At 39.8% G+C, this 18622-nt stretch overlaps 1 protein-coding gene across 5 annotated transcripts in view; it reads right to left on the bottom strand.

Moving 5' to 3' along the window:
- Window positions 1–550: 550 nt before the first annotated feature.
- The window catches only part of LOC122087166 (mediator of RNA polymerase II transcription subunit 14-like), an 80937-nt gene continuing 62865 nt past the window's right edge, over window positions 551–18622 (bottom strand). For 4 of the 5 annotated variants that reach the window (XM_042656191.1, XM_042656190.1, XM_042656192.1 and 1 more), the window contains 2 exons: window positions 1019–2627; window positions 551–891 (listed from right to left, as the gene is read on the bottom strand). In XM_042656191.1, the coding sequence (XP_042512125.1) occupies window positions 1829–2627 (799 nt within the window). In that variant the 3' untranslated portion in view covers window positions 551–891; window positions 1019–1828. The remainder of the gene's footprint in view (window positions 892–1018; window positions 2628–18622) is intronic. The other variant, XM_042656193.1, reaches the window with a different exon arrangement.

Raw genomic sequence — 18622 nt, 5'->3', positions numbered from 1 at the left:
AACCCATCAATCTTTATGCATAAATCTTCACGCTCGTCTTTAATTGAATTCTCCTTGTAGCTGACCCCGTTAAATAGGGATAAGATTTTGAATGTTATTATTGTTGCTAGATATAAAAATGTTTTTTAGGTTCAAAGTTCTCTAATCTTGTTGACCATCTAACCACAGAGGGAAAGATTCGAAGTGATTCCCATATCACTTAATGCGAAATGGAAGCATGCTTTGTCCTTGTGCAGATTTCAATATACCCCTCACATAACAATGGGGACCACACTAGCATTCTCTCTCCTATTCTGACCACATGAATCGCATGTGGATGATATCATTCTCCCAACCACCATTGGTGTAGCATGCATATTCTTTCTTACTAGCATTGGAGAAATCATCCCCCATCACTCATATTAAGAGGGTCATGCTTACCATAATCACCCAAGTAATTTGGTGTGGCTTATGTGATGAGGGGTTTAGTATTTCATGATTATCTAACCTGCACGCAATTATAATGTCAAGTTTCAGCACAAACAAGTGAACTAAGCTGAAAAATAAAGCTTTTAAAAATTCAAGAATGTGAAAAGGGCGCATGGACTCGCACAAGAGGATACATGATTAGTTTTAAAACTCGGATATGACACATGACTACTCTAAAACATTTCGTATATATTCAATAGCTAGAATTGTCACATCACCCATTCCACAAAGCATGACTAAATGTGCAAACAAGTAATCATGATTTGCACAAACCAGGAATCTTCCAAAAAAGAGAGACATAACAAGTTTCAAGTTTGTGGCAAAGGGCATCTTTTCAGGCCACCAGGAGAGGCTTACCTACTCAGTTCAAAGCTTCTGCTGTACAGGTTGAACGAGCTAGACTTTGTGAACAAGTAGACCCATCTGCACATGTCAAGTATCATCCCAATCAGAATTAGCCAAAGGACAAATATATCAAGAGAATTAGCCAAAGGGCAACATACAGATTTAAAATCAAGGACCACCAAGTCATGGACTCTAGATAACTCACTTGGATTTTGCATCTGAAACTTGACGTGGGAAGTTCAGAACATGTCTTATCCATCCGATGGTTGGAGCCTTGGAGGTGCCTTCACTCGTATTATAGTTTCATTCCACTTACGTATCCATAATTCCATAATTTCTTTCAATACGAAATTAATCATTTTGGGAACAATCAGTAACAGCCATCAAAATAGAATTTACAGAAAAGGGTTTTACTTTTCAAATTATGCTGGGACCTTGTGGCTACATTACTTCAATGGTTCCCAGTGGCGAAAACACTGCACAAGACAACCGTTGCATATTTGATTCTTCCCTCTGTTTACAGACCCAATGGGTATCATCTGTACAAAAGGCGTAAACCCAATCAAATTCTGAATTAAAATAAAAAGAGAGAGAAACCTCCTTGTAAGTAGTTATCGTACACCCTGCTCCTTTGACCTTCTAAATCAGCTACAGAAAAAAAAAGAGCGGGGGAGGGGGAAGGGGAAGAAACAGTCCACCGTCCAGCAACCTCATGGTCCTCAACACCGATATAGTCATCCATTACCATGCAATTCTCCTCATTCTCCACAATGAAGAAACTTCTGCAAAAACATTGCGGAAGCCCAAGGGGCAACTTGCAGCAGAGTGTTAATCCATAGGAAGATGATACCATCCACTCAAAGGCTCATTGGCCCAATCAACGTGGTTTCATCTGACACACTTCAGTGAAGCAAGCAGCCCAAAGCCAGTGTCATCTATGAGATGCCATTGCACAAAAAAGGAATGTTGGTTTGCCCTAATTCCTTTGGGTACTCATTCTGAGATGAAAAAACAGTTATGTCGCACCAGAATTTGCTGTTACACCACTGCCATCCCTCATCCCTTGAAGGCACAATTGAAGTATTCTTTGTGCGCTATCTGCAACTCCTCTCAACCTTCCTTGAGTAGAATCTCCTGCAGAATTTCCACTCATCTCCACTGTTCGAGCCACCTTCTGTTTGCACCTCTCCCAGTCTTCCCTTTGCAACCAGCAAGCACGGCCTCCATGGCTCCCCTCCATTCCCTGAAAAGATACATGGGGATTCTCCCCAAATGAAAATCTCAATCTCACAGAAACACAATAAGGCAACCAAGCAGCCCCACCAGCAGCATTTATGTGGGGTATGTGAGCAGAATCAAGAACCACTGTGAGCCCAAAATCAACAGAATTATGAAGTCGGTCATAATGTATGTTGCTTTTTGCTACTGAAGAAATCTCATTGTTCTCGTCTATGGATGATCCAGAATGATTCTCAAGACACAATTCAATGCGAGGCTTCTGTGCAGGGGCAACATCTCCACCCTGAGCCTGTGCTAATCCTTTTTTCCAAGCAATCAGTTTCAAGAATTCCCGGAGAATTGAAATGGGTAAAGTTAAAAGGGTGATGAAGGATGCAACTCGAGATGCATCATAGGGTTCTGAAGCAACACGGCGACTGAAGTAATCACATATCTCAGATATTTCAGTGGGGGCTAGTTCCTCTTGAGCATTGGCTTGGCTTTGCTGCTGCTGTTGTTGATGATGAAAACGTTTCACACTCAAGACTTGCAGAAGAAGTTGTACTCTGTGGACACTTACTGCAAATACATACCCCCTGCAGAAATATTATGTCAGATCCTGGGATAGGAGAAGGTAAGGGAAACCCATGTCAATGAACAAATGCTTCAAATTTTGAGACCTTTCATGTGTTTGTCCAGTTGTAATTGCGTAGATCATGATTGAGACTACACTGATGTGCAATTGTGCATATAGTGTTTCAAGTATCAAGTAGAAAATCATCAAGGTAAGCATAGCCCAACAGCAAAAGGGTGTAATCACAGCACAAAATTACATGATTAAGGAATGAAACATTCTACTCATGGAATAACCCATTTTAATTTTCCAATTTCAGAAGATAAAATAAATTAAAAAATAATAATAATAATCATTCTAACCAGTGACTTAAAACCCCATATTCTTTCTACTCAAAAGTCTGTGAATCACAATTTGGGTGGTACTTTGGTTATCATGGAGAGCATGAACTCATATATAGGATGATGATCTAATATCAAAGGAACCAATTTAATACTATTCAAAAGGGGATAACGGCCATTTGAAAAGAAGACTTTTTATTTGTTTGATTGGAATTTGAGAGTGAGACTTTGAAATTTCCGAGGCTCTTCCGATAAAGCTCCTCAGTATAAAAAACAGGCCATAGTGCCTACTCTAGTTAATTATATTGAAGCACATAATTGGTTGAAGATCACAAGGTGGCTTTAGTAAGAACAGTCTTTTTGGAATGTAAGAGGAATGGCTTTCCAAGACATTGAGTGAGTTACTTCAAGTGCCCGCCATCATGATCGATGTAATAAACCTCCACTATTAACACATCAAATTTAAGGGCAATCACATCAGAAAACTTATAAACACCACTAAATTTTGAACTCAAATTTTTCAGTAGCATGAGCCTTATGCACTGGGTATGCCCTTTTTCATCGTCTCTTTGTTACTGTTATTATGCCAAATCCTTTTCCAGAAGAAGCACCACAGAAACTTTGTTACATATGGATTGGGCATTTGGTCCAAGGGGTTTTCATTGTAATGGGTCACATTGATGGGCTTAAACTAAGAGTAGGAGCTAGGATTACAGGATTGGTCAAGGAGGATTAGTTTAGTCCAAATTTGTGGGGTTATTTGAGTCATTTTTTGCTAAAAGTTACCTAAGTCCTGTCCTAAAATCATTAGGCATTTGAGTCCAGATTACATTCTAAATTTTGCCTTTCTAGAGTCCTAGTTTGAGGAGGAGTATGAAATACTTTCCAAGTAGCAGTTTGAGTTCCAAATCAATATAGGAGTTTTTGAGGGGTCAGTTATATATATATGGCTTTTCCTTCATGTCACTATGCCTAGTGAAACAATTCACTTCACAATGGCATTTGTACCCCCACTTTTCACTTAAGTTATTCAATATGTGAAGAATTTCACAACCTGACAACACTTTACCAAATCTCTACCTCAGATTCCGTTTCCCTCGCCCTCCCTCTACGGCTCTGGTATCCCCTCCCTCTCCCTCTCCTGCTCTGGAATCTCCCTCGCCCCTGAACTGGAATCCTGCAACTTTGGCAAAAATAATGAAGGAACTAGCACCACACTGTCCTGTGCAGCTACCTTCGGGTGTTGAAAAATCATTGACTCCCAAAGCCGAGCTACTATTGGTATAGTTTTCAATCCCAACCATGGTGCATGTAAGCTTAGAAAAGCTGGACAAAGCCGATGGTTAGGCGGACGCCCCATTGTTCGTCTTGTTGCAATGAATCCAGTGGATCATCCTCATGGATAGGGATGTAAATAGATAGTCGAAAATCTGTACTCAATTCGTGTTCGTATTTGTTTAGGAGGATTTGTATTCGGAAAACCACAATCAGTCTGAAAACTAAGCAGATACGAATATGATAATCCTAGTTTATGACCGATTATTATCCAATTCGTTTAGCTATCTAACGATAACAGAATATCCGTATATGTTTCTCCAAATCCGTTTCTTTGATTATATATATATATATATATGTATATAAAAAGAGCAACCCAGTGCACGAAGCTCCCGCTACTGCAGGGTCTGGGAGGGGCAAGTGTACGCACTACGCAACCTTACCCCCTGCTTCGCAGAAGAGGCTGTTTTCAAGTTTTGAACTTGTGACCAACATGTTGCAATAGTGCAACTTAACCATTGTGCCACAGGCTCGCCCACTGTTTCTCTGATTATAATATTAAGTAAATATTAAATGTTATTATATTAATAATAGTGTAAAAATATGTGATACTGATACGTGTTTTTTTTTTTTTTAATGAATGATATATACCAATCTAAAGGCTAAATTTAGGGATTTATTTTGGACCATAAGTTGAAAAGAAGAAAGAAAAAAGGCGCATTCGACTAAACCCTCAAATCAACCCTAATTTCTTCCCACAGCGTCATTGCATCGTCGCGCCACATCATCCCCCCAATGTGAAGATCCCGCAACTTTTGGAAATCTTTAGATCTCCAAGCACAATTGTATTTCGTATTTATATTCCAACAGAACATCAAGGATCGTCATTACAGGCACATAGTTTTACTTTGGTATTTCTTATGCTCATCTTCATTCTTCACCATTTTAAAAAAGTTGTTAAAGGGAGAAAATGAAATCAATATTCAACTCCCGGAAATCCCAATTTCATTCATCTTCACCCATAGGCCATCGCCCTTTTCTTATCTAGATTTAGGCTTTTAAAACCTAATCCCATTTCGACATTTTGTGCTTCCTTTGTGCCGGCAACAGTGCAATGATGAGACCTCTACGTAAACGAGCGTCATGTGCAAAGGGATTGAGTCAAACCTCTTTGTCTTCTCCATCTTCAATGGTACATGTGATCGCAATGATGATTCTGCAAATTCCCTCCCTTCCTCCCTCCAAGCCATTCCCAAACTGGCCCCCCAAATTTTGAGAGCACCAAATCATCCCAGTCGACTCTGCTTCCGGTCTATAAACCTTGCTTCTTCTTTTTTTCGGTAATGTATAAGCTCTACTTTTGGCACTTGGGATCTCTATCTACATTCTCCCAAAAAAACATATGTATCTATGATTATAGACCATAGTTAATATATATACATATAGTTCAACAAATACACTTTTTACGTATAAGACCACTTATACCCCGCCCCCCAAAAAAAAACCCGATTTAAGGCCGCTTTTTAAACAAGTATAATACATCATAACATTGATTTTTAATTATGTAATAGGTAATTGGTAGGTTAGTAAATAATTAGATTTTTGATTAATTATTTCATTTGATTGGTTAATTGTTCTATTAATTGACTAATTTTCTTCATTAAAAAAAAAAAAAGATTAGCCTCCATTATTAAATACATTGGATTATTAATGGGGGTTTTTTTGGGGAAATCTATGGGCAAGCTCATTTTTTATCTGGCAAAATAGTTTATTTACTTCATTAGTTAAGCTCAGGTTAGAGAATAGAGGCTCAAGAGTTAGAGGTAGGGTTTTGCGTCCTCTACTCCTCTCTATCATCCGTATCTCTTCAACGACTTGCACACTCTCACCCTCCGCCGCTGCTGCTGCTCAACCTCCCATGACCACATGAACGGATGAACCCCTCTCGGTAAACTAAGTGCAATCTCCCGTTCTCTTTTCTCATTAGATCTCCTAGTTAATAAATTTGACCTTTGGTTCTAATTCACAGGAGGAAATTGTTGAGGAACTGAAGCAGACTAAGAATTCTACTCCTCTCTATCATCTCTCAGTTAACCCTAACTCTGCAACCACTTGCATACTCTCATTCACCACCGCCGCTGCTTTTGTTCAACCTCCCATGGCCACATGAGCCCTTCTCAGTAAGCTAAGCGCAATCTCCCTTCACTTCTCTCTTTAGGTTTCCTGGTTTACAAATTTGTTTTTTGGTTCTAATTTACGGGAGGAAATTGTCAAGGAACTGAAGCAGATTGAGGCAAACCCTTCAATTTAGAATGTGATTCACAGTTTCAAAGTGCTTCCCGAAGAAGACAGCTGAGCTATGTAATAGTTTTGTTGTTCTCCTGGTTTTGAGGTTAGTAGATGGTATTAACTTATAAATCTTTCTTCCCTTTCCCTGCTTGTTATCATGCCTGAAATTATTTCTTTTTGTGGGTTTGCCTGACATTGTTTCTTTTCCCCTGTTTACACAATTGTATGAGATCATTTTGTACAACATTCGTTGTTGGTAATATCAGAATCCAGATTGGGGTTGGTGTGGTTTTGGTTTTATTTATCATGTATACTGTACTATATGGACTCGCTGATTGTTAACTCCTCCGTTTCTCTATGGGGATCTGAAGAAAATAATTTCACATTGAACCGCAAAATGTTTAAAAGTGAACTATGTGGATCCATTTAGGGTTAGATTACAGGTAGATTCTAGGAAATGGTTCCTAGCTACCTGAAACTTATTTGGATACAACCTTTGTTGATGTTTAAAAGTGAACTGATTTTTTTTTTTTTACAGGTAGTTTTGGATGAAGCACTTCCTTAATCCTCTGTACGAGTTCGATACTTCTTGTAGGTATCGAACTTGGAGAGCTTATTTATAACTGATTATATGATATTTTGAGCTACACAAGCATAAAGACCAGGGTCTGGCTTTCAGCTGCACCTTAGAAAAATATTCTTAAGGTTGGATCCGTTATACTTCATTCTTTTACTGATAACAATGTAGATTTTTTTTTCTTTATGCTGTGTGGAACCGCTTATCTAGTCCTGATCCATGATTATTGAACACTTTGGTATTTAATAAGTTCTGGATATTTTGTTAGCCCTTCAATTCATGCATATCCTTTTGGTAATCTTCATTGAACATAGTATCAAATGTCAGTCCAAATTTTCCTTCAAATTGGCATGTTCACATTGCTTTCTCAAACTTTTACATCTCATACTGTGTGGCTTTTTGCCTTCTATTTCATTTTCCATATGACTGCAAGGCCGATAACAACTTACATAATGGCAGGTGTTGACATTTTTTGCCCCCCACCCCCCAAAAAAAAAAAATTGGGAGAAGAAAATGAAATTCTGAGATAAATACAAAATAGTGGTGTATAATCCCCATTGAAACCATGAGATCAGAAAAGGACCCAACTGGGTTCTTTACAAATGGAATTGCAAGAGATTCAATCCTTCCTAGTTTTTGGGGTTGTGGGGGTTGAGATTAAATCCTTTACCAAATAATCATTGATAATGGTAACCAATCAACCTTACTACATCCCAATGTCTAGGTTGGCTCTGTTTTGGTGTATGATTTATGTAAAATGCCCTATCCCACCTCAGCTTTAGTTAGGATAAGGCTGAGTTGTGTTGTTGTTGTTGTTTCCAGAACTGTGTTGTTGGTGTACGATTAATGTAAAATGCCCTATCCCAATTGTTGTTGTTGTTGAAGGCTGAGTTTACCAAGTGAAGCTTGCTGGTCATTTTTCTTTTCTTTCATGGATCTTGGATATTCCCCCATTGGCAAGTTAGAAGTGTCTCCATCATTTTTCCTACTAGTTTGCTGGATTAAGTGAAAGTTGACAGTTTGATTCATTTGTTTTACCTGAAGTCTTAATGCAAAAAAAAGTGAAAAGGCATTGGCAGGGATTTGGAGCAACCATGATTGAGCTATTAAAATACAACTTGATTCTTACTGTTTCACTTTTGCACAGCCATTTGACATTTGAGTGCTTTGATTGCAGGTGTTGATTTGGAAATGGGCTTATGTTGCAATTGTCATTGGAGTTGTCATCCTCTTTAGGGTCCAAAAGAAGACTAGTTGAGTTCAGTTGGTCAGGATTTGTGTAGTTGTTGGAGGACCAAGTGTTTTTTTAAGACAAATCTACTCCCTATGTCTGATGTCTTCTCAACATTTGAACCAAAAACAGATTTGGATTAGGCTCTTAAAACTGGTTTTTCTTGTGATTCCATACTAAATTGCTTGAACTGATCATTGTATTTGTTGTGAGTGAGCATGTGTGATGGCTTTCATTTAAGTGCACACACTGGCGAGCAAATAAGTCTTTATAATCGGATAACCGGATATTCGGTATCAGTTTGTTAAACAAATCGGATCGGATAAACGGATCGAATTCGAATAGTGGATTATTAAACGGATTCGAACTCGGATAGTACCCTATTCGAGCCGAATTCGATCTGTTTACATCCCTACTCATTGAGGAGTGAAGCGAGCCAAGCTAGCATATTATGTTTTTCAGCAGCAAGCGGCGCTTAGTCTCTTAGCGAGTCATGTGCCTTTGTCGGCTTAGAAACAATTCCCTCAACAAGCACTGGTTAAAGGGCTAAGCTCAATTCCCGAGAGAAACAAGCGCTATAGAAAGGATAGATTTGAAGCCACATTTAGAATGGTAGAATAGGTAACAATATACGTTTATGACGTTGAGAAGCTTGAAGCCCAATATTCAGCTTCTGTTGGATTATCCGCTTCTTGAAAAGCAAGCATGCTCAGTCAAGTTCGCTCGCAACCCCATCGCCACATATCTCAACCCTGTGATTCCTCCCCCTGCAAACATACCTCGCTTAAATATAGACACCAATCATGCCTGAATCCCCTGAACCAAAATCCTAGTCCTGCTTGACCCACTACGACCTTCCACCTCTACCACCCATGCAACACACCCACAACCCATCGTCACAAACCATGAGCAATGTTCCTTCTTCTGAAGCATAAATTCCCCTACAACTCCGCCCCTACTTCTTCTTTGCAAATCTTTAGTCGATGGTGCCATAGGAGGGATATGGAGTCGAACAATGCCTTATCGAGGTTTCCATCCGGCATAAAATCATAGACCAGCAAAATCTATGTCGTGAGCCTCCATCGCCAGAGAGAGAGGTTTCTCCAGATCTGCATATCCACCCATCCAGTAACCCACCTTCTTCTTCTGAGTTGGTGACATGGTGTATTTGTGGGCAACTTAAAACAATATGCTTGATGTAGCTAGAGAGAGGCATTATGTCTTTAATGGAGATTTCAGGGCATGGACTTTAATGGGTTTGGCTCACTTGCAGAGAATGTGGACTCTCCGGAGAGAAGAAAATATTATTCACACCCCCACCATTGCTCCAGTTTCTAGGAATACCTTTGTACAGAGTCCCAAACACTCCATGATCTATAATTCTATCTGTATTAAAGGAACTCATTGCCAATTGCAGCTCTTTGTAGCTGACCTTTTTTTGGGTTTTGACGATATACAATGCTAGAGAGACCTTTTTTTTTTTGGAGGTTTGACCCTTTTCAAGAAAACCTAGATGAGAGCACTGGCGAAAATGGTGAGAATAAAATCTCCGGCAGTTGCCACCCCTACAACCGCCCCAGGACGTTGCTTACAAAGCTGGTTATGGCAGGATTTACTGGTCTTTTCTGGTTTCAAAGAGTTTGAAACTGAGGCAAAAGGCACAAGAGATGGAGGTGGGAGATTAGCCATTGGGACAAAAGGTATAGGCATTAGAAGTGGAAGGGACAACCCAAACCCAGTAATCCTGTGAGAAGAAAAAGCGCTAAATGAAGTAAAGCTCCACCATTCGACATTATGGATCTTTGTACTCCCTAAGTGGAACCAGAGAAGCCCACCAACTTGACATCATTGACGAAGCCAGCCAAATTGCGATGGAAGGGCAAAAGTGGAATCAGTTGGGCGGAGATTAGAGTAATAGATGAATCTATCAAAACAGATGAGCGGAGCAATCATAATCGAACCAGGAATTCACAAGATCTCGGCTCATAAGATCGTTGCACCCACCCGAGCACAAACCATTCCATTTAGATCCAAACTCACCTACCTGGTTGTTGTTAATGTCCTTGAGCCCCATGTCTACCAACGTGTCGAATTCAACTGCAACCTTGCCCAGGCTCAGAAACCCACCGGTCTCATTGACACGCAAGGGGCGAAGGAGGAGGGAAGGAGGGAGACGCAGAGTTTCCCCCACAAGAGTCCATTAAAGTTGAATTAACAACTTCTATCCCTCCACCTCAATTCATGCAAAAGATTTAAGAGGGTAGTTAAAAAATATAATGAAGTGTACTAATTCACTCTTCATAGACACATAGAAGGACCCTATATATGGGAAAAAGAACGCTACCCACTTGCATGTCTGTACATCCCGACATATGAAGATGTGAAAGACAGTGCTGCCCCCCACCCCATGTGCTGAAGATGCTCCTGCACGCCCTCGCACCAGTGCAGTGACTATGCAAGTAGATAACAATCTCTTGCCCTGTATATATATAGGGAAAATGTTGTTGTAACCAAGGTTGGTTACCATAAGATTGTAACATTACTTTTGTTTGCCCTTTAAGCATGACGTACTTTTTTTTCTTTTCAATAAGGGTAAATCATTTCATTTCACATAAAAACTGCATTAAATGATGTATTAAATAACTTTCAACCTTTTTAAAAGCCCTTTTACCCCTGCGTTAAATAACTTTTGCAAATAAGACAAGGAGCAACTTCAACTTCACCACCTAGGGTGACAAGTAGTTCCCATTATTATATTATATATATAGGGTTAGTGACTTAGTGTTTCCTGTGGGGGAGAGCGATTACTGCGCATGCATGAGGGCCAATGGAAGTGCATGAGGAAGTATTCATAGAAGAATCGTTGTCCCTTTCATTGGGGGGCAGGCTGGTCATTTCGCCCCCCCCCATGTGTATGGGTGCAAGGACCACATTCTCCCACAAAAAACACTTTCCCATATATATATATATATATATATAAGGAAATGGTTGGAAACACCGCTAATAACCGTAAGCTAGCACCCATTGTGTGTATCTCTCTTCCCCCTTTTGAAATGACTTCCCTACCCCTCCTATATGATGCCCCATCTCGCGCCTCCATTGGTGCCGACGGCTAGCTTACCGCACATGGCCGGTGTGCCTATCCCTCTTCGACACACACATATATATATGTGAATACTTTAGGGATAAAAAAGGGACACCACACACATGCGAAACTAATGGGGGTGACAGGAAACAATACAAGAGGGGTAGGGGAGTCATCTCAAAGGGGGGAAGAGAGAGATAGACATAGGGCACTAGATTGTGGTATACGGGCGGTTGCCCAGCCTTTTCCCTATATATCATACTATTATATAGAAGTATGAATTCTCTTTATTAAAAAAAAAATCACTTGACAAAAATACCCTCCACCTTCACAAAACTCTACCTCTCTCACTTCTCTCTCCTTCCATGTCACCCTTCCTTTCCCCTCCTCTACTCTCTTAAACTATCCCCTCCACTCTTCCCCCCTGACATGTCCTCTTTATACATCTTTCTCTATTAAGAAAATCTCGTAATATTTTGTTAATCAAATTATCCCTTTCCCTTAAATCTCTCATGTTAACAAATAAAACTCCCCCCTTCTCTCTCTCCTACAATCATACACTTTGCTATCTCTATTAAGAAAATCTCCTAAGATTTTGTTAACCAAATTGTCCCTTCCCCTTAAATCTCTCACATCAGCAGCTAAAATTGACCCCTCCGTCTTCAATCTCCATGTCTCCTTTTCTCTCACAACTTCCCTGCACTTCTTTCTTAGATAGAATCCCTTCATCTCTCTTATAGATGTATCATGTCAATCTATGCTTAGGATTCCCCCCCCCCCACCCTAAGAATTTTTTTTCACATTTCTGTTTTAGTGTTTATTGGTTGTCTTAGAAGATTTGGAGGAGACCCGCACAGGGGCTATTCTACAAGATTGAAATGAAGATTTTTGTGGGCCCCATGTGATTTATGTGGCAAAGAGATTATTGAGAAGATTGCTGGAAATTATTAGATATACTACTATAGTTTCTATTTTTCGTAATTGGTCTTGGTTGTTGATAGTGAATAGCTACTTAGTGATGCAAATCTGAAGAACTACATCCGCAGGAAGAAATCCAACAAGAGTCGCTAGCATGTGGCCTGAACCTGTTGATGTTTTTAATTTTCATACTTAGTTTTATTTCATGTTTTTAAGTCTTAGTTTAGTCCAATTGAACCATAGCCCATGTTGGTCTAATATCGGTTCAATTTAAGTGGTTAGAAGTTACTTTCACTTTTACTTTTTACTTTTCTAAAAGGGGGGAATCAATTCACTTTTGTAAGTGATCATGGGTAAGGACTTTTCCACCTTTGGTAGTTGGTGGGTGAAGACTTTCTCATTCCAACTTTAAGAGGTGAGGATTTTTCCACCTTTGGTAGTTAGTAGGTGAAGACTTTTCCAATTTAGTAGTTGGAAGGTGAAGCCTTTCCTACCCCATTTTTAATAGGTGAAGACTTTCTAGTCTTGTTAGGTAAAAGTTGGGTATGTAATGTTTTGTTGAGTTAGTCTTATAAATAGGGATCAATCATAAGCATTCAAGGACAACTCAGAATTTGAAAACAAAGATTGTTTATGCAACTCTCTTCTTGTGTTAGATCAAGAATCTCTTGTGTTTGATCAAGAAATCTCGTGTGGATCAAGGTATGTTGGTGTTTGATCCAGTCGGTCCACCTTGCGGTGTAAAGCCCGGGTGTTATTTTATTATCTATTGTTCTATCATTTTCATCTTTCAACATTTTTCAACAAGATCTTATTCTCCAAATCTGGAGTTCCTTATTCTCTGAGAAAAGATCCTACCTTGGTACGATTTTGAGCTTCCTCAATTGATGCAGATAAGTCATTTTATGAGTTTATGTTAGTGGAAATAAGCCTTAGGTTGGGTAATGTATGTGTTGGGCCTTTGATTCCATGGGTTTTCTCCATATTTGGCCACTTTAATGGGCCTAAAATAAGGGTAGAAAGTAGGAAAACGAGATTTAATTCATTAATTTAGTTAGAGTCCTGTTTTAAGTCTATTTTCTTTGTTATTTCAGTTTTCAAGTCAGTTTAGGTGTCCCAATTAGTTAAAGATTGGGTTAAGCCTTTATTTTTTAGTGTTTGAGTCCGTTTTGAATCTTCTATATAAGTTTGTAAGGGGCTAGAACATTGAACACGAATTTAATTAAACGAAAGTTTATTTTTGCTGTCTGCAAAACTATTCACTAAGAAAGGATGATCATCAGTTGAAAAAGCTGAGGGTGAGAGACCTAGGCTGAGATAGCCATTCCCTACCCCATTCTTCCCTTCATTCTCTTACTTCTGTTTTTTTCATACTATTTGTCCTTGAATCTGATTTTTTATTGAATTTACTGAAGATCATACCTGGGATTGGTGATTCAATCTTACATTAATTAGTATCAGAGCCTAACCTAACTTAGGATGGGGCCAAGTTATTTTCGTGGGGAATTCCTTGAATGGGTGTATGAATTGGATATGTACTTTGACAACTACAACTTGACAGAGACTCAAAGACTTCAATATGCATGTTTCTAGATGAATGATTGTGCTCGAATACAGTGGAAAGTCCGTGAAAGGTAACTTCGAGTTCAAGGACGTGAGCCTAGGACTTGGGAAGAGATGCAATACGAGTTGGCGGGTATGTACCTAACTAAACATGAACGAAGAATGTACTTCCCTCCACCAGAGTCCCCTCTGAAGCCCTCTACAGATTTTCAAAAGCCATCCACAGGCAACAAGAGCATGAAAGAAGCGATAGATTGTATAGCGGCTGTTGTGTAACAATACAAGGAAGTGCATCCAAAGGAGACACCTCCAATCAAAACATCTGAACCTGAAGTGAGGTTAGTGTGGAAGAAATTCTTGTCATTCCTATTGTTGAGGAAGAGTTAGTCATTGATGTTCCCCCCCTCAAAGAGACTTATGTGGAAAAATTCAAAAGCAACAAGGTTGCCACAATGGATAATGAGGTTGAGACTGAGGAACTTGACACTACAACAACTATGATGATTGTGGAGAGCCAAGATGAAGATCCTAAGGGGTTCAAGATTGAGGTTGTGTTTGAACCATCAACGGAACTGATTGAGAACCACCGGGTAAATGAACCAAAAGAGCTTTATGTTGCATTGGAGTTTGAAGAGGTCGAAGGTTCATATGTAGATGACCCTATGGATGCATCCGACGAAGTCGAGGTTGCACATATGGAGTTCATCATCCTATTGAAGTATCTAGAAGATCGTGCCCCTCACATTCTAAACTACATTCATGTCTTCAAAGAATTGCCTGAGTTTTACTATGGACTGTAGCTTAAACTTCATCATGCCAAGGTGGTCGTTCTCATGTTCAAAACTCGAGGTTGAGTTTTTTTTAAGTGGTCGAGAATTGATGCAGATAAGTCACTTAATGAACTTATTTTATTGGAAATAAGCCTCAGGTTGGGTTATGTATGCGTTGGCCCTTTGATTCCATGGGTTTTCTTCATAATGGGCCACTTTAATGGACCTAAAATATGGGTAAAAGTAGGAAAACGAGATTTAATTCATTAGTTTAGTTAGAGTCCTGTTCAGGATCTATTTTCTTTGTTATTTCAGTTTTCTAGTCAGTTTAGGATTCCCACTTAGTTAAGGATGGGGTTAGGCATTTCCTTTTTAGTGTTCGAGTCAGTTTTGAGTCTTCTATATACGTTTGTAAGGGACTACAACATTGAACACGAATTTGATTGAATGAAAGTTTATTTTTGTTGTCTGCAAAATTATTCCTTGAGAAAGGATGATCATCAGCAAAGATAGCTGAGGGTGAGAGACCCTGGCTGAGAGAGCCAATCCCCTACCTCATTCTTCCCTTCATTCTCTTATTTCTGTTTTGTTCATACTATTTGTCCTCGAATCTGATTTTTATTGAATTTACTAAAGATCCTACCTGGGATTACATAATCAATTACAGTATTACATCACTTAGTAATTACTATTTTTGTTTCTTCCCTCTTTGTGTTCTAGCAACTAGATCTTCTTTCTCGAAAGTTGTTTTTTTTTTCTTCTTTTTTTTTCATTTAATTGGGGGGTATTTTTTATGAGGAGAAAAGACTGCTGGAATGATTTATTAGATATACTACTATAGTTTCTATTTTTTGTAATGGGTTATAGTTGTTAGTAGTTAATATTTTTTGTTTCTCCCCTTTTTGTGATTCAACTAAATCTTCCTTCTAGAAAGCTGTTCCCCCCCCCCTCCCCCAAAGTTGCTATTATGTGAACTACTTAACAGTCAAGACTTGCTATTTTTGCAACAATTGATGGAGAACCCTTAGGGAAGGGAGGGGAAATCAGAGTAGAGAGGGGGAAAAGGAGAATCACACTCAACACATTCATTCAATAATCAAATCGCTCTCTAAATCTTCAATCGATTACAACTAATATATAGGAAAATAGGAACATGAAATTAGAAACTTAACTGGAATGGAAACTAGCCTAACTAGGAAACAACTATAAAAAGGAAACCAAAGCAAGGAAGTAAATCCTACTCCTACGTTCAAATCTGAAAAATAAAAGCATGAAATAAAATACTAAGTAAACTACTAATTTCATTTTCAACCCTTGTTGGACCAAAACCCTGGGCTGGACCGGTTCTTCTTGGCTCTTGGCTTCCAAAGTCGGTCATGCTAGTCCAACCAAGAAAGGGCAGCCGTATCTGCATCAACTCTCCTCCTCTGAAAAGAACTCGACTCCGTCGAGTTAGGGAAAGGACCGAGGAGACCGTCTGAAGGAATACGCTGAATGAGGAATGATCCCATCATCTTCTTGAGCTTAATTTCAGGGAGATCTTTGGCAGGATGAAACTTCATAGTCTTGTTGGCATGTTTGAAGGCATAGGTATTGGCATAGCCACAATGCTGTACTTTCTTATCAAACAACCAAGGTCGACCAAGAAGGATATGGCACACCTTCAGAGGGAGGACATCACATTGGACTGTATCCTTAAATCCACCAATAGAATATGTGACCAAGCACTTATCTGTGATTTTGATATTAGTGTTGTTCACCCACGCAACCTTGTAAGGATTAGGATGTGGTTCTGTATTCAATCTCAGCTTACGAACATCGTTCAGAGACAACATTAGTGCAACTGCCTCCATCAATGACCAAGGTAAGCAACTGATCATTACACTTCACACGAGTCTGAAAAATACTACTGCGGCGCCAATCTTCATTTTCAGTGGCCTTCTGAGTGGTCAACACATGACGAATGACATAAAAAGGATGTTGGTCATCGTCACTGAGAGTGTCATTGACTTCACCTGTTGCACGCTCTTCTCTTAAATCAACTGTGTCAGAACCAAGTTGCTCTTCGGGAATATATGGTATAGGAGAATCCTTATCAATAAAAGCAACCAAACGGCTGGGACATTGGGCACTGATATGTCCAAATCCATGGCATGAGTAGCACCGAACTGTAAATTTTGAAGAATCAGAAGGTTTATCTGAACCACGCCGAGGGGGTGAATATGGGCGAGTAGGCCGTGAAGATGACATTTCAGAAACATGTCGAGGTGGAGAATACGGCCGACTAGGTCGTGAAGAAGCCATAGATGTAGCACTTGCCTGTGGCTTGCTAGATGACCTCTCTTGGGTAGGAGACTGTTGCCAAACGGAACTAGTACCTCGAGAAAAAGTATCTGCAAAATTTCTCCGGTTGTATGGGCGTTTCAGACTTTCCTCAACTTGATATGCTACTTGTACGGCGTCTTCCATGGTAGGTAGTCGACTAGATGCAAGGGCAGCACTAAGTTGAGGGTGCAAACCATTGCGAAATTGGGCCACTAAGACTTCTTCATCCCACTCAAAGTCAGAACGAGTGGCCAAATAATAAAATCTAGCAACATACTCCTCAACGGTCAAATTCTCTTGTTTCAACTGTGCAAATCTGAGATGCATGCGTTGCTTGTAATCAGAAGGCAAGAATCGCCGATTCATGACTTCATACATTTCAGCCCAAGTATTGACCAAACCAATGCCTCGGGTTCGGTTCTGTTGTTGTTGCTTGATCCACCAGACTCGAGCCGTGCCTTTTAGTTTGGCCTCTGCAAATAGGATCTTTCGAGCCTCAGTCAACCCGTACCATCTGAAGAATGTATCTAAACTGTGAATCCAATCAAGGTACAATTCTGGATTATTGTCTCCATAAAAATCAAGGACATCCAGTTTTGCTGCTCTTTCTGCTTCATCATCATGTCTACCAGTCCCATATGGTGGTGGAGGTGGTGGTGGTGGTGTATGATGTGGTGGTGGTGGTGGTGTTACTGGCAGATCCTGTGGAGTGGTGTTGGAAGAATCCCCAGACTAAATGGGACTCTTTCCTTTATCTGTTGCCACCAAACGATCAATAGAAACTTGCATAGATTCCACCACTGTCTTTAGGGACGTGACCATGTTAGTGAGAGCATCAAATTTTGTATCAATTTCTCCTTTATAGGAATTCAGCTGTTGAACAACTTCACTATTGGCTACCATGGTGATGAGTAACAAAATAGCACTCAAAGAATAATGGTAGAATAGTAAATAACTGGAAGCTTAAAGGGCAGGGACAGAATAGTAAATATATTTTTTTTTTTGGAAGTTCAAATTAAACCACAAAAAGGTATGTCAGTCACGTGTGGGATAGGGGTTTGATTTGGAAATAAAAATATATGGGACAAAGGGGGAATAAAGGAGAAAGGGAGGGGTATTTCTGGCAAGTCAAAAGAATTTAAATGAAAAGAAGGAAGAAATAATACTGTGGGTTGGGGTTTCACCGACAAAAGAGAGGAGGGGATCTCCTTCTTGGAGACGGAACCAGAGGAGAAAACGGGAGCCCAAATCGAACCAGGTATGTTCCTCTCTCTCTTTCTTCTTCTTTGTTTTCTTCTTTCTTCTTCTAGCTTCTATCTCTTTCTCTTCTCGACTTTTCTTTCTTCTCGGTTCTTTTTTTCTTTTTTCTTTGCTGTCGGACACAGAGAGGAGGCGGCGGCTGCTGTCGGAAGGAAAAAAATGAAAGAGGAGGCGGCAGCTGTTGTCGGAAGGGAAAAAAAATGAAAGAGGAGGCGGAGGGCAGGGGTTCTGGGAATTTTTTTTTTTGGCTGCTGCCGGAAGGAACAGAGAAGGCGGAGGGCAGGGGGTTTTGGGATTTTTTTTTTGGCTGCTATCGCTCTCTCTGTTGCTTCTCCGACTTCGACCTCGACTTCTCTTTTTTTTTTTTTTTCCTTTTTTTTCTG

This window comes from Macadamia integrifolia, chromosome 8 (genome assembly GCF_013358625.1).
Source record: "Macadamia integrifolia cultivar HAES 741 chromosome 8, SCU_Mint_v3, whole genome shotgun sequence".
Taxonomy (NCBI): domain Eukaryota; kingdom Viridiplantae; phylum Streptophyta; class Magnoliopsida; order Proteales; family Proteaceae; genus Macadamia; species Macadamia integrifolia.
The sequence above is the reverse complement of the archived record's forward strand: the minus strand, read 5'-3'. Positions and strand labels throughout refer to the sequence as shown.